This window comes from Pempheris klunzingeri, chromosome 8, assembly GCF_042242105.1.
Source record: "Pempheris klunzingeri isolate RE-2024b chromosome 8, fPemKlu1.hap1, whole genome shotgun sequence".
In the NCBI taxonomy this organism is placed as follows: domain Eukaryota; kingdom Metazoa; phylum Chordata; class Actinopteri; order Acropomatiformes; family Pempheridae; genus Pempheris; species Pempheris klunzingeri.
Window position 1 is genome coordinate 26,468,888 of NC_092019.1, and position 15,095 is coordinate 26,483,982.

General features: G+C 47.1%; 1 protein-coding gene across 2 annotated transcripts in view; it reads right to left on the bottom strand.

Annotated features, from left to right (window-relative positions):
- Positions 1-3,451: 3,451 nt before the first annotated feature.
- dyrk1b (dual-specificity tyrosine-(Y)-phosphorylation regulated kinase 1B) overlaps positions 3,452-15,095 on the bottom strand; it is a 51,839-nt gene continuing 40,195 nt past the window's right edge. For both annotated transcript variants that reach the window (XM_070835513.1, XM_070835512.1), the window contains exons 3-13: positions 13,193-13,312; positions 11,333-11,521; positions 10,477-10,624; positions 8,919-9,068; positions 8,345-8,481; positions 7,599-7,745; positions 6,873-7,013; positions 6,315-6,435; positions 5,907-6,089; positions 5,031-5,134; positions 3,452-4,529 (exon numbers count right to left, since the gene is read on the bottom strand). In XM_070835513.1, coding sequence (XP_070691614.1) covers positions 4,014-4,529; positions 5,031-5,134; positions 5,907-6,089; positions 6,315-6,435; positions 6,873-7,013; positions 7,599-7,745; positions 8,345-8,481; positions 8,919-9,068; positions 10,477-10,624; positions 11,333-11,521; positions 13,193-13,312 — 1,956 coding nt within the window. In that variant the 3' untranslated portion in view covers positions 3,452-4,013. The remainder of the gene's footprint in view (positions 4,530-5,030; positions 5,135-5,906; positions 6,090-6,314; positions 6,436-6,872; positions 7,014-7,598; positions 7,746-8,344; positions 8,482-8,918; positions 9,069-10,476; positions 10,625-11,332; positions 11,522-13,192; positions 13,313-15,095) is intronic.

The following is a 15,095-nucleotide window of genomic DNA, read 5'->3' on the forward strand; positions in this document are numbered from 1 at the left end:
GCCATCCATCCATCCATCCATCCATCCATCCATCCATCATCTGTACCGCTTATCCGTCAGGGTCGCGGGGGAGCTGGAGCCAATCCCAGCTGACTTCAGGTGAGGGGGGGGGGGGGTACACCCTGGACTGGTCGCCAGCCAACCACATGGTAGGCTACACAATCGTCACTAATAACAATCAGCACAGGTCTGTTCTAAACATTTAAAGATGTAACGGTTGGTGTATCCATCCCATAGCACAGTGATCAAGCCAAGAAGATGTGTGCTTCACTAAAACAAGCCCAAAGACAGGAACATTTCTGTTGGATGAAATCAGGCTGCTGCAACTTCAGCAAGTGTTTCTGTAATACAGGATGACTGACCAGTCAGCATCATAACCCCCCAGTGACAGAGACATGAACTGGACCAGCAGTGTGGTTCCAGTATACGCTTTAATACCACAGCTCAGGTTTGATTATGGTTTACCAGTTAGTGCTCATAGTGACTGACAGTCTGACTCCAGCACGGCCTGTTCTCTTGCTTCTATGTGAGCAGACAGCGGATGATAGGGATGATAGGGTGGGGTGTATATTCATCATGTTACCTACACTTTACACTTTAACCACAAACATGACCGATGGTGGGAACAGATGTGTGACAGCTTCCTCCATCAGAGCTGTGTGTGTTCACAGCCTTACTGGCTGGATGGAGGTAGAAACCTTCCCACATCCATCAGATCAGTAAGATACTTGGAACAAAAATCAAAATGACGACAAGGACATTTAGTTACAGACTTAGTGCTGTTAGCAGTGTTTAACACACACACACACACACACACACACACACTATCGTTCTTGCTCTGATGTAACGTTGAGATCTCTTAATGACATCGACAAATCATCCATCCATCATCTATTATCTATAGCTTATCCATCAGGGTCACAGGGGAGCTGGAGCCAATCCCAGCTGACTTCGGGCAAGGGGGGAGGGGGTGTGTCACCTTGAACTGGTCACCGGCCAATCAGAGGACCAACATATAGAGACAGACAAACACTCACACACACACCTACAGGAAATTCAGAGTCACCAATTAACCTGCATGTCTGTGGACTGTGGGAGGAAGATGGAGTATGAACACCCAACATGAGAACTCCACACAGACAGAGCCCAGGTTCAATGTGATAGAAAAGCAAAGTCATTGGAGTGTTTATTTCGTTCTTCAGCACATCTGTCTTCCACATGGAAATACCACCAGTTAATCCGTCTCACCGGGGGGGACGATCCTCACCCCCTGCCGGATTAGACAGAGGTGGCGTCATTCCTCCCGAAAAGCATCACACAAAAAACACAACTATTCAACAAACATGTGACAAAAAAGTAATAAGAAAGCTTACCTGATCGTACATATAGGACAGAAGGAGAAAGGGAAAAGGAGAAGATCAGGAGGGGATCAGGAGGAGAGCAGGAGATCAGGAGATCAGGAGCAGGGCAGGAGGCCTCCTGTCCCTGTGTTTTAGTTGCACATGTGAAGCCTCCAGCAGCTTGATGTGGAGGACATGATGTGTTCACTGGTCATGTCTGAGGGTCGGTGGTTTGGTGTGACGCTGGCTGACACTCATGCGGAGCAGCCAGACGCTCTCACAGGTGCACAAGCAGCAACATAAAAGTGTAAAAGTGTGCACTTTGTAGTTAAATGGTTGTGTGAATACATTCGGTTCATGATGGAATATTTCATAACAAGCAGCTGACACACATATTCAGGCCAGTGGCTTCCTGCTGAAACATGGCACACAAGACACATCTGAGAAATACGAGACCTGCCTGAACCAGAACTGTGTGCCACAAATGCAGCCACTAGTGTAAATGGTGGTCCTGAGGGCCCTGTGTGGGCCCTGTGTGGGCCCTGTGCAGGCCCTGTGCGGGCCCTCTGTGGGCCCTGTGTGGGCCCTGTGTGGGCCCTGTGCAGGCCCTGTGCAGGCCCTCTGTGGGCCCTCTGTGGGCCCTGTGTGGGCCCACTGTGGGCCCGGCCATGTCTGCTGTCTGTCTGCCCGCTTTCTAACAGCAACACTGGCTGTGCTCCCGACGCTCCCTGTGCCATGAACGGTTGTATCTGTGCAGGTGAATCTCTGATCTGGGGTCTGCATAACAACAGCAGTAAACACTATAGTGCATATACTACAGGGCACAATACAGACACAAATAACTGGAACAAAATGAGGTTTGGAAATATGACCACTGTAACCCAACAAAATCGGAATATTTAACATGGAAATCGTGGATCTCTGTGTTTTGAGTATCAAATAGAACATAGAGGAAACCCTCAGCAATAAAAAGACACTAACCAGTGAATCCATTACATCAGCTCATTATGAAGAGTTATTTCATCACACTTGTTGTCTGTCAATCACCCCAACAGGCAGGCAGTGATTGGCCATGTGCTCACTCAGACCAACGCACCAGCCAATCACACCTCACGGTCAAATGCTGTAGACGTTTGTGTGCATTCGGTCATGTGATCAGCCACAGATTTATTATTGGAGGTCGAACTCTTTGGGTGTCTGTGGGACGTTTTGGTTTCCCATCAGGTGAACTGTGTGTGGGTCCTGCAGGGGGGGGTGAAGGCACGCCAGCAGCCGGCGGTCAGAGCGTCCTGAGTGACCTGTGGGGGAGCGCCATCCTGGCAGCGTATGAGGTCATGAGCAGGTGGATCACATTAGCAGGAAGAAAAGCGGAGATCTGATGTTTGTTTGACTTTGGTGTGCAAAAGTATACTCTTTATTCTTATTATATATCCAACTTTATTTTGCCCCAACCCCTCCCCTCCACCCAGCCCCCACAACCGGTGGCATTCCCATGTCACCAGTTACTGTCACAATAGCCAATCAGAGCTCACCTGCAGAAAGAAGGCAACCAAACAAAGAAGAGCAGAAAAAAGGGTTACTTTCAGTTTGTTTTTTTTCATGTTAAATAGTAATAAATACATTGAGATGCAGTGGTTCTTACTTTATCCTTTTCTCTTAAGCAGAAGGGTTAAAAAGTTTTTTTTATTTCTGTTTCTATTTCTTTTTATTTCTTTATTGATCTGTGTTGGATCTTTAGCAGCAATCCGGACCAGTTGTCATGGTGATTAGCAGCACAGAGAGGAGGAGCTGTCTGGAGGAGAAACACAACAGGAGAAGGAGGAGAGGACGAAGAGAGCAGGGAGGCAGGGAGGATAAGGGAGAGAAGGAGATCCCTCTGAGCGCCAGGGAAGTATCAGTGTCCTGTCACCTTCTCCACCCTCCACCTCCCTCCCTCCCTCCCTCCCTCTCTCCATACTCTGTCACAACCAGGTGGAGAGCGACAGGGCAGAGGGAGGACAGACTCTACGAAAAAGTAACACACACGGGAGAGGGAATCCATGAGTCCTGAATCACACATATGTTGGTGTTTTCTTCCTTTCAAACAAGCTTCTGTCTTCTTCATGCAGCAGTGTGTGTGTGTGTGTGTGTGTGTGTGTGTGTGTGTGTGTGTGAGAGAGTGTGTGTGTGTGTGTGTGTGTTAAGACTGCTCTGTCTGTAGGAGCTGTAAATATGAATATACTAATGTCAGAACTAACCACTGTCAACATGTTTGTGTGCTCTCCTTCCTCTTACAGCCACTACATGGAGTAAGATGGAAAAGCATGGCTCCTCTCTCTTTGCTCTTCATCCTCCTCCTCCTCTCCAGGCTTGAACAACAACCAAGTAGAACACACAACTCCTCAAACCCAAGAAAAATCAAATAATAATAAACAACAATAATAATATTAATAAAAACAAACTTGTCACAATCATTCCTTTCCAATTACAGTCGCAACAAAAGACAAAAAACTAAAACAGGATAAAAGGAGAGTTTCCCAGCTTGCTCCTCCTCCCTCCTCCTCCTCTCATGCAGTACAAACTGTCTCCTTCAGCACAAAGTTCACCTCTTTGTCTCTGAACTCTGGCTGTATGTGTGTAGTTGTAGTAGTTGTAGTTAAAATTGTATGGCTTTAGGGCATGGTTTAGGTTTTATCAAGAGTTGGCTGGCCCCTCATCTGAGTCCGGCCTCCCTCTGCCCCCCGCAGCGGGGTTATTGTTGTTGGAGGCAGGGTAGTAGTCCTCAGGGGGCGGGGCTTGTGGCCCTGGGGCGGTGGGGGCCGTCCGAGTCCGGAAGGCAGAAAGTCCGATTGGCAGAGTGAGAGGCAGGGAGGCAGAGCCAAACTGAGAGGCCTCCATGGAAGACACCGCCCCCAGGTGGTGCAGCCCTAGGGACACGCCCACATCCATGCTGTCACTCATCTGGGGCGAGGATCCCTGCTGGCCCCCTCCTCCACCGATGCCCGTTTGTCCGCCCTGCCGCAGGCCACGCCCACCGTTCCCGTGGTGGGAGTAAGTTGGGTGGGGGTGGTGGGGTGGGTCCAGGAAGTGGCGCTGGTGCTGTTGGGAGGCAGCCGGCTTGTGGAGCAGCAACTGGGTGTATGCTGGGTCCTGACCCCCACCTCCACCATCACTGCCCGGCCACATCCTCATCTGCTGCTGGGAGGGAGCCTGGGGGGGGGGGTCCAGGACACAAACACAGAGGTGAGACACATGCAGAGGAAGTGCTGTGATGTCATGGAGGAGTGAAAAGAAACAGATGGAACATAACAGTGTCTGCTGCCCCCCCCCCTCCACCTCCCCAGCTGGGGGGGCACACTCCCTAACCCTAACCATTACTAGTTCCACCTACGTTTAGGGGCTGGCAGCAGTTCTGTCCACTGTGATTGGTCGAGGAGATCGCCCCCCCCCCACCCTTACACTACAGTTGTGGTTGGACCTGTCTGATGCTGGTTCTCCACCCATCCTCTTCTGCTGGCTGCTCCACACACATTCACTTCTTAGCTGCCTCCCTAACTGACGTAGCTGACGTCATCCCACCACCTTTCTAATGAGCTGTGCTTTGTGGCCAGGGATGGTCTTTTTGCTTATCACTGTCTGTTCTATGTTTCTATCATGTCCTAGATGGGATCCAACACGGGGCTCCACTCAGTGTGTGTACAGAGAGCCTACCTGAGGGCTGGTCATCTCATAGTCTGAATGTGTAACAGCAGAGTTGTAGTAGCGGTTACTGTAGCGGTAGTTGCGGTTGTCATTGGAAGAACCACTGGAGCCACCTGGAAATACAAGAAAGCCACGTTTACCTTCCACACAGGTCATGCAGCTCGTCTTATCGGACTTGTATTAGATTTAAACTCTGTCATGACGACAAATCGTTCAGTGCGAGAAGGCCTGGGTGCCCGTTGGTACAGGGATGAATCACCGCTGCTCTAGTCAGGATTTCTCTTGGGAGGATGTCACAGCGCACGTTTGGTTCACTTTGTTGGAACCACAGAAGAAACATCATTACTTAGTTCTGGTCCAGTTCGTGCTCACAGAACGTACTACAGACAAACAGGTGTAAAAACAGACAGGGAGCTCGTTCACTGGACAGTTTAGGATGTCAGGCGGCTTCATCTGTCCTCTCTGGAGTCACAGTGAGCCCACCAAGGCATGGATATGAGCATTATTAGTCCTTGATGGTCACCAATAATCCAGACAACTAGAGATAGGACAGAAACAACCTCAGCACCCTGAGGTGGGGCCACCGTAGCACCATAAACACACCCTCCACCAGGGTCCAGTCCTTCTCAGGGCCGCTGCAAACTGGCTGACTGCAGCCACGTGCTGCAGACTGTCCTCCGTCAGGCCAAAAGGAACTCCCCCATCCCTGTTTGAGTACTGTTTACAATAGTGGCTGCACTTGTGGCATGGACAGAGCAAAGTGAATCATCTCTGTGCAGACATGGTCAACCCCTGGACTCAATTCATCAGTTTCACAGAACTGGAACAGTGTATTAGAGGAGAGGAGACAGAGGTGGTGAGAAAGAGTCAGAGGGACTATTTTACCAGAGCTAGAGACAGAGCTAGTAGTGGAGGTTGAATGGGAGTGGTCCATGGCAGGAGAGGTGGATGTAGATGAACTGGTGTTGGTTCCTTCATCTGTCGTCTTCTTAAAGAAATTGTGCTGCAGGGCGTAGAATGGCGTGATGCGGCTTTTAGGGTCGTAGTCCAGCATGCGCAGGATCAGGTCTGGAAGAGGACACACAGGACCATGATGATGAAAATAGACCAGACAGATGTGGCAAAGGGTGCAGGGGCATTACTGCCTCAATGTCTGTGTAGATAAGCACTCAGGAGGCTTCTCCTTCCCACAACCATCTCTGCTGTAGTGTCCATGTCAGCAATAGAAGCCATCATGTTTGGCCAACCAATACAGTGTCTATCGGTGCAGATCTATACAAAGTCTTGGTTTACCTTTAAATTTCAGGTAGTCACAGGGTGCGTGTCCTGGCTCCCCTGCCCTCCGCCCCCCCGGGCCCCCAGTCTCTACACCCAAAATCTCATGAAGACGCCGTGTGGCTGGGGGCTTGTACTCCTGGAGGACACACATACAGGCAGAGTTATTAAGAACAGTCTGAATCTGTTACCTCCCATTCACACTGTCTGACTCTCTACGGTGAATCTTACTGAGCTTTAACATGGTTCAACACTGAATCCACCAATTCCATCACAAAAACAATGATGATGAATTAAAGTCCACAACAGCCCATGTCCTGATGATCACCAAACTTTGGCAGAAAACAGTTCTCAGTGAAAACTCCCAATGTACTGAAAAGGGTTTACAATTTACATTTGCAGTTTATTGTCTTTCTTAAACGTCTACACTCATTTTAAATGCAGCACTGCGTACTTTCACTGTGTACCACAGCTGGAGACGGCACAGTGGATTCATGTGCATCATTTCACCAGCAGCAGTTAGAAGGCACCAGGCTGAAGGTCATGAGAAATGTAAATGGGTCTGAAATCAAATACCTTCTTGATGTCCTTGTTTTTCTTCACTGTCCACAGACCATCTGACAGCTTGTCAAAATACTTCCTGGCTTTAGGAGCTGCATCCAGCATGTGACTGGGAGGGATGCCCAGAACCTCCACAATCTTATTCATCTGGTCAACCTAGACACACAGTGTGGAACAGTTAATGCCACTCAGGATACTGGCTTTGAGATTGAAAACACAAAGGATCCATGTAATGAGCAATGAGGCAAGAGGGAAGTGACGTGGACGAGGAGAATAAATGGACTTTTAACTATTAATGTCACATATTCAAAACATGTCCACTACTGCTCTGATGTACACTGTTTCCCATAAAGATGGAATCAAATGTTTTTTACCTCTCCTCATGAAATGATTGTGACAATGTGATTTATTCTTGATAAATAAAGTTTATATCTTCTCAACTTTATTGATCAAACTCTTCCAAACACATCACAGTGAAACTTAAACCACAGTGAACCTTTACAAACTGTGTATTCAGGCTTTAACTAAATTGGGGGTATTGAACAATTATTCCAACTTTATGGGCAACAGTGTATACACACACTTGATGAATGGAAGTATACTGTAAGTCATGTGTGAGCTGCTCATGAGAGCACACAGTCTAGCCAGCTTGTTCAGTCAAACGCAAACTTTAACAAAGGAACATTCTGATCATCGCCCAGCTCTTCTTAACCAACACGTTTTTGGTGCTGGTGCTCTTACCTCATTGGAGCCGCTAAAGAGAGGCTCTCCTGTGTGCATCTCCACCAGGATGCACCCCAGAGACCACATGTCGATAGCCAGGTCATACGGCATCCCCAACAGCACCTCAGGAGAGCGGTAAAACCTGCTCTGGATGTACTGGTAGATCTGAGAGGAGGACGAGAGGGAGGTGGAGTTCAGACACTCAATTCTATCATGTGAGGAAAAATTCAACTACTTTTAATACACGTTAAATATTTATCAAGTCATGTCCGACCTGTTCACCCCTGCTGTAGAGCGACTGTTCCATTGTTAGTCAGTCTGTGTGTGTGTGCTTTTTCAGTAAGCGTCCACTAGGTGGAGGTGTTCTCCTCACTGAGCAGCAGTGCCACCAGTCATCAGTCTGTCACTGACTCATACTAACACATACCCCTCATGCTTAAGTTTAACACAGCTGCTGTGACTTCTTTCAGATGGTTTTCCAGACTTTTGAATTGCATATAGTGTAAAAAGATTTAATTAAACTATACAAAAACACATGGGTAAAGAATGGGTGAGAACAGTAGCACTACTATGTGTATGTGAGGTTTCACTGTTAATAAGTGAATAATGGTGGATAATGCATTTACTCATGATGAGGGTCACTAGGGTGGACGAGCGGCACTTCTCAACAATGATTGTACATGGAGTAAAGTAATACTGTACTTTGACAGGCACATGGGGAGGGTTTGTGTGCGTGTTTTAACATATGTGTGGATGCTGCTCACCCTCTGTCCGAGCTGGCAGGAGGATCCAAAGTCAACTATCTTGATGGCAGATCTCTTGGGGTTACACAGCAGGATGTTCTCTGGTTTCAGGTCGCAGTGAATGATTGACAACTCTGGAGTAGCCAGGAATAATAGCGCTGCGCACAAAAAAAAACCAAAAAGATAATTTAATCTTGTCTTTCCCATCAGAAACAGCTTCTACACTGCTTACATTTGCTGTACACCATGACTGTGAGTGTAACACAGTTCTTGTTTCTTATAAATAGAAGACCAATTTGAAGGTGATATGGATTCCTGAAATTCTACCAGCAACAAATCTGAAATGCATCTGTAATTCACTCCTGAATGTAAAGGAAAAGGCAAAGAGTTTCTATCATCATCATCATCATCATCCTGATATACATTTCCAGAATTATGTCCCCTGTGTGACTGAATGGCATGTGGCCGACAGTTCTTCCTTCCTGATTTGATGATGTATTTAAGCTGCATTGATCATTTGTGTTTTGGCCACTTGGGGGCAGACCACAACAAGCTAAAATCCCATGTGTGACATACAGGTGTCTCCACGGCTCACCTGTACACAGCTGCTGTGCAAATTTCCTGGTGAGGTTGAGGGACACTCCTCTGAAGTTGGTGTTCCTCAGCAGATCGTACAGGTTGTAGCTCAACAGCTCAAACACCAAACAGAGATGGTTCCTAAACATAAAGTGACGCTTCAGGTGGACTGCACAGAGACAGATTGACAGACAGACACACAGAGACAGATGGGAGACAAGGAGGTGGGTTAAGATACACAGTGACACAACAGTCGGATCAGGTAAGAGTACTGGATGGATGAGTCAAATCATTTCCTGCCAAAGAACCAAAGTCTTGGCTTTGAGATGTAAGTGCCATTCAAATGTCCAAACTGCCCCAGTTATCACAGGTCCCAGCACAGCCATGAAATGTGTTCTGTCAAAATGAGCTCTTCTTTGGAATCCACACTGGAGGTAACAGAGGCAACACCCTCCATCCACTCCACCCTTCAGTGCCTGGCTTAGACCAGCACTGTCCTTATTATCACAGAGCTGTGCGTTAGACAGATCTTTGCTGCACAACTTCTATTTTGTCAAAACAGCTCAAGGTCACTTACTAGCTTTTTAATGGAGCTTTCAATAGTGTCACAGTGTTCAGAGGGCGCAATTCACATAATTCTTTTATCCTGTGAGTTAACCGTGTTAATGACAACAGAGCCATTTCATCCACTGATGAACACAATGAGATTAGTCAAAAACTCTGGAAAAAACTTAGTAAGACCTTGAGTTAAAATTTTTGTCAAACTTCCATTTCCAAGGTCACAAATAAACACATAAATAAACAACTCTGACTTTGCTGCCCACGATGTATTTTATTTTGTGTACTAGTGTGAAGTGTTCCTAAAAATCAGATAGTTCAGTGTCACAGCTAGAGAGCAGCACTCCTGTTGTCCTACTTCCTGTTCACTGACAAAACCTTTGTGTGTCCATAGCCCGTCTGTGGGTGCCGAGTGAGGCTGGCCCTCACACCGACCTGAACACCTCAACATGTGTCTGTCTATCTGTCTGTGTCTCTGTCTGCCTGTCTACCTGTCTGTGGAGTCAAACGCTCAGCAGTGGTTTAAACCTGATGAGCTCAGACAGACAGGTGGTGCTGTGCTGTGCTGTGCTGTGCTGTGCTGTGCTGACGTCACTCATGTGAGTCATGAGGATCTCCAAAGTGGAGTGCATGTGTGACAGATGACGTGAAGAACTTCAGGGATGCATTACACCCTGCAGGGTGGGACTATACATCACTGGGAGACCTGATCCCATGAATATTCTGGCCTCCTCTACTTTGGATTTCCTTCAGATGTCGTACATCCCAACAGTTCCTCTGTGACTGGCAGCTCTAATCTGACCGATCTGACCGCCACCTGCCCGCGGCATCAAGGTCCTCACAGACTGAGCACACCAACAAACCTGTGAGGCCTGTGTTGTATCTGACCGCAGCACCCTCTTCCCTCCCCGTAGTGTGTGTGTGTGTGTGTGTGTGTGTGTGTGTGTGTGTGTGTGTGTGTGTGTGTGTGTGTGTGTGTGTGTGTGTGTGTGTGTGTGTGTGTGTGCTGTCCTTCTTACCTATGTAATATTTCATCTCAGTGTCATGCTTGTTCATGAGCTCCAGCAGGCGTAGTTCAATCTGCGCCTGGTTTAGAAATGCCTTTTTGTTCTTAATGATCTTAATGGCAACCCATTCCTGCTCATGGTGGTCGTAGGCCTTCACCACCTGTGGACAGACGTCAGCACACACTTAGCCATCACATGCCATGAAAGACACACGCACTCTGAGGCTTTCATTTTCTTCATTAGATTCCAGTAATGTACTTGACACACGCACACACATACAGATTGATAACCATCCTCTCACCTCACGCACAGAAACAACATCAGCTTTCCCAAAATACAGATTTGTTTCCATTGAAGGTTCAGATCTTCACTGAACTTGTCACTTACTGGAGGAGCCACCTGGGACATTAAATAAATGAAGTGCAATTTGGTGTCACATGCTTGGTTTTGTCTACAGACTGTGGAGAAGACGACCTGAGGAGAGTGGTCCTCCAAAGCAGAGGCTAAGTTTGAAAGGAACCTTTATCGCCTGTGAAGATATTTAACCTTGCTATCTCAACAAGAGGAGGTTTCTTCATTGAAAGAGAAACAAAGAACGGCTCTTCTACCGACTGGCTTCCGCAGTTTTAACTGCATGATCTGACAGGTTGAGGTTATCCTGTGTTAGACGCTGATAGACAGATGGCTCATCCAGTCACCTGCCAAGTGTGTTTTGAACACAGCTGCCCCTTTACAGACAGATTCTAAAGACGACTTCCCAGATGGTTCTGTGTAACAAACCACCTCATGTGTCAGTTTAGAGGATTTTATAAACCAGCAACAAGTGTGGATTCACTTTTTATACTGAAGTTTCCTTTGCCGGCCTCACCTGTCCGAAGGAGCCCTTCCCAATCAGCGAGTCTATCTCATAGCGGTCCAGCCACTTTTCACCATTTTTGACAATGTAGTCATAGTTGTCGTCGTCATAGCCGTCATTGTAGACCTTTCTCTCCTTCTTGGTGCTGCTGTCCTCTGGAGGAACCTGCTGGGCCCGCCGCTTCTTCTTAGTATAGTACACCTGATGATGGAAAAACAGCACAGTTCCCAGCTCTGCTTCCCCATACAGACATAGAACAACCCCCAAACCATCTGCATACCAGTAAGGGAACAAATATGGTCCACTCAAGTATGTGAATGCAACACCCAGCCCAGCCCACACAAACATGTGACCCTGACGAACAGCCTCAACGCGCCTGTTACGCACAAATCCTCAGTCCTCATGGGGGCCATGTGGAGCAAATGAGAGCATTTCCACATACGTCATCAACTGTCTGAGTGAAGAGGTGACGAAGTGTCCTGTCCATGCATACACACCATGATAGGGACATGTTGGGCTACAGCTTCGTCCGGCCGCTCAGCTGTGGTTGTTCAGAGCAGAAGTGAACCCAAACAGAAGAGCTCAGCTCTCTCTGGCTGCTACATGCTACAGTGTCCTCCTAGCTACAATGCTCAGATTACAGCTTGCACTTAACAAACTGTGTTAAGATTTTGAGGTGACAAACGATGCATGAAATTGATTTTGCGTAGCTCGAAGCATCTGCATTCACATACTTGCGTGGACGATGTTTGTGCCCTAGTTCTCATTATTTCATTATTCAGTTCTCCTCAGAGTTTTAACTTCTTGAAGCCTGTAGCGGTTACATCAAGACAGACTGACTGGGTCAGCGGTCCAGCCCCCCACTGCACACAGTACAGGGTTTCAATTTAGACCTAAATGACTCTTTAAAATATGTCCCATCAGCTTCCTTAACCATCCTCAGCAGAGCCTTCACCCACTCACAGATGTTAGGAAAGCTTCACCGTGATCTCTACAGCCGTTAGTCGCTGGGGCAAAGCACAGGCACTGTATGTTCACACCAGTTATGCACAGGTACAGTACCCACACACATTCATCCAAAACTCCTCCCCCCGCCGGCTCACCTACACACACTCCCGTGCCCACATCACCCCTGTCCTCCAGATCCTCCCCTGGCTCCCCATCCCACAACGGATCCAATTTGAAATCTGCCTGCTCTCTCACAAAGCTCTCCACAACCTGGCCCCTCTGACGCTCACCTCCCGTCCACACCACTGAGGACCAGACTTGGAGTGACAGAGCTTTTTCCATTGCTGCCCCCACCCTCTAGAACTCTCTCCCCAAACACAGTATTTGTTGTAGCTGACCTACAGAGATATCATTACCTTCTAAAATTGCTTCAATGGACCGACATCAACAAGTATCCCCAGATATTATTAATTCAGGGGGCGGCCAATCTACGAGGGTGTTAACAGGAACATCATGAAGTAAACCCTGTTTACAGGGTGAATCTTCCCTTTAAACCAATCGTTTCCAAGATTAAAAACCAAGACATTGGTGCTAGAAAGCAGCTCAACAGCAGTGTCCGTTTTACTTGACTGGAAATATACTTGTCTTTAATTCTAAGTTTGTTCAGTTGACAGAGCCAAGGAAGACAAACGCTGATGCTGACTAGGATTCTACTTTCTGCAGCTTCTGTACACCCTGGCATCGGTCCCTAAATGGTTAACGCCAAAATGATTACCCTTCTGTTGGTTGTTCCACTGACTAACATTGCTTCAAGAAATTCATAAAAACGTGAAAAGTCAAAAAACAAACTCATGAACAGGTCTGTGTGTGTGTGTGTGTGTGTGTGTGTGTGTGTGTGTGTGTGTGTCATATCAAGAGTCATACCTCATTGATGTGCTTGTAAGTTTTGATGAGATCAACAGAGAGTTTCCTCAGTGGGGCGCTGGCAGGGTCTCTGAAACTGGGGGGGATCCTCCGCTGGAGTATGGTCATATCAGACAGCACCTACAGAAAACAGCAACACTTCATACACTTCTCAGGTTTGTATTAGCACATGACAATGTGGAACCATGAAGATGGGGTGTAGTTGTGGGAGACTAAACCTTCAACACCTCTACTTTACCAGCCCAGAGTTTGTGCCAAGTAACCCCAATAAAACCACGACCCATCCACGTTTACAGATACATCCTCAGATACCACATTATACAGGCTTATACTGTACATGTGCTGTATATATACAGCTGCACTCATAATTATTCAACCCTCACTGAAAATGAGGTGTGTGTTCAATGAACAACTCAAACAACTGATGTCACTTCACTTTTAGTGACAAAACTATTCAGCCCCTTCTGGACAGTTCTCTTGACTTACCCTTATTTCTAACACGCACCCAAATGTCACTGTGAACAAACCCTTAGCCGGTCTGGGTGTTTGATGTGTTCTATCTCAAGAACACCTCATGTAACTGCACCAGGTGTTCTTGAGACAACGCCCGGTTTGCAAATGAGTGCTCTATGAGGGATTCTATTAAGAGGTTCAATCGTTTTGAGACTGCATTAAAAGTGGTACTTTGTGTTGAATTTGGAGAAACCACCTTTATATTAGTTGTGTTGAGCTATTTAAATTGAAAGTTTGTACATTCTACCAGGACAACTATGATGTGGATGGTGATTGCTATGAGGGTTGAATGATTATGAGCGAACTGTATTTAACCTGGGCTGATTATTAAATCAACATTCTGTGACAGTCCACAACCTCTCGTGCCAAAAGAGGTACGGTACACATGTTGTAAACTGCTGATATTTTGTGGCATACCAAACGAGGTCTGTACATCTGCAGACAGGTACAGGCACACCATGCTGTAAAAGTGACCAAAAAACTTCTAAGCCTCTGCTTATTCCATTAGTCACTTATAACTGTCCTTTTCTTACTCGTGCCCTCAGCTGCTGATGGACATCTTCACTGACGGCCCTTTAGCATTAGCAGAGCTAATTTGATGAAAAGGGGCATCAGTGGACACAAGGACTCCAGCTTGGCAGTGTTTGTCTGATCTGGTTGCCTGAACCACCTTCAGCAGCTTCTCACTCAGTGCGGTGCAGTGAGGTCACCTGCAGCCATCATCTTACTGTCTTAGACACCGCCTAAATCTTGTGAGCAGATGTGAACATTGGACTGAAGACTACTTGCTAAATGGAGCTTTTCCTTTAAGTATAGCTTTATCTCCTCCACCAGCGCTCACTGCAGCCAGCACGCACCAGGCCATGGTGATCTCCACGATCCTTTCACTTGTTACGGACTCTGAACTATCTGAAGTTCTACATCTGAGGCAGCTGGACTCCCTCACCTGCAAAACACCTCTCTGAAAGACTCTGCTTCTCCTCTTAAGTTACGCTCTGATGAAGTCTCAAAGACACCTTCCTTGAACAGAAGGGGCACCCTAAAATCACCGGCCTGAGGCCTCTCCACACCTCAGCTGCACCTCCAGTCCTGGCCATACACACTGTGCAGTGCATCACAAACATAAGACGCAACAAGATGCAGTATTGTTGGGGTCAAATACTATTCTTGAGTCAACCCAAAGAACTTCAACACAGCTCTTGCTTCACAGATAGATAATGCATGGCAACACAATCCTTGAAGTCAGTGCTGTTGCAGCAGCCCCCACATTATACCTAGTGGGAACACAGTCAGTCATTCTAGACCCACAAATCACATGTAAATGGGATAAGCAAATTCCCATGACCCTTGGATTATCTGATTATCTGAGAGGTTAAAAAGTTCCTCTGCA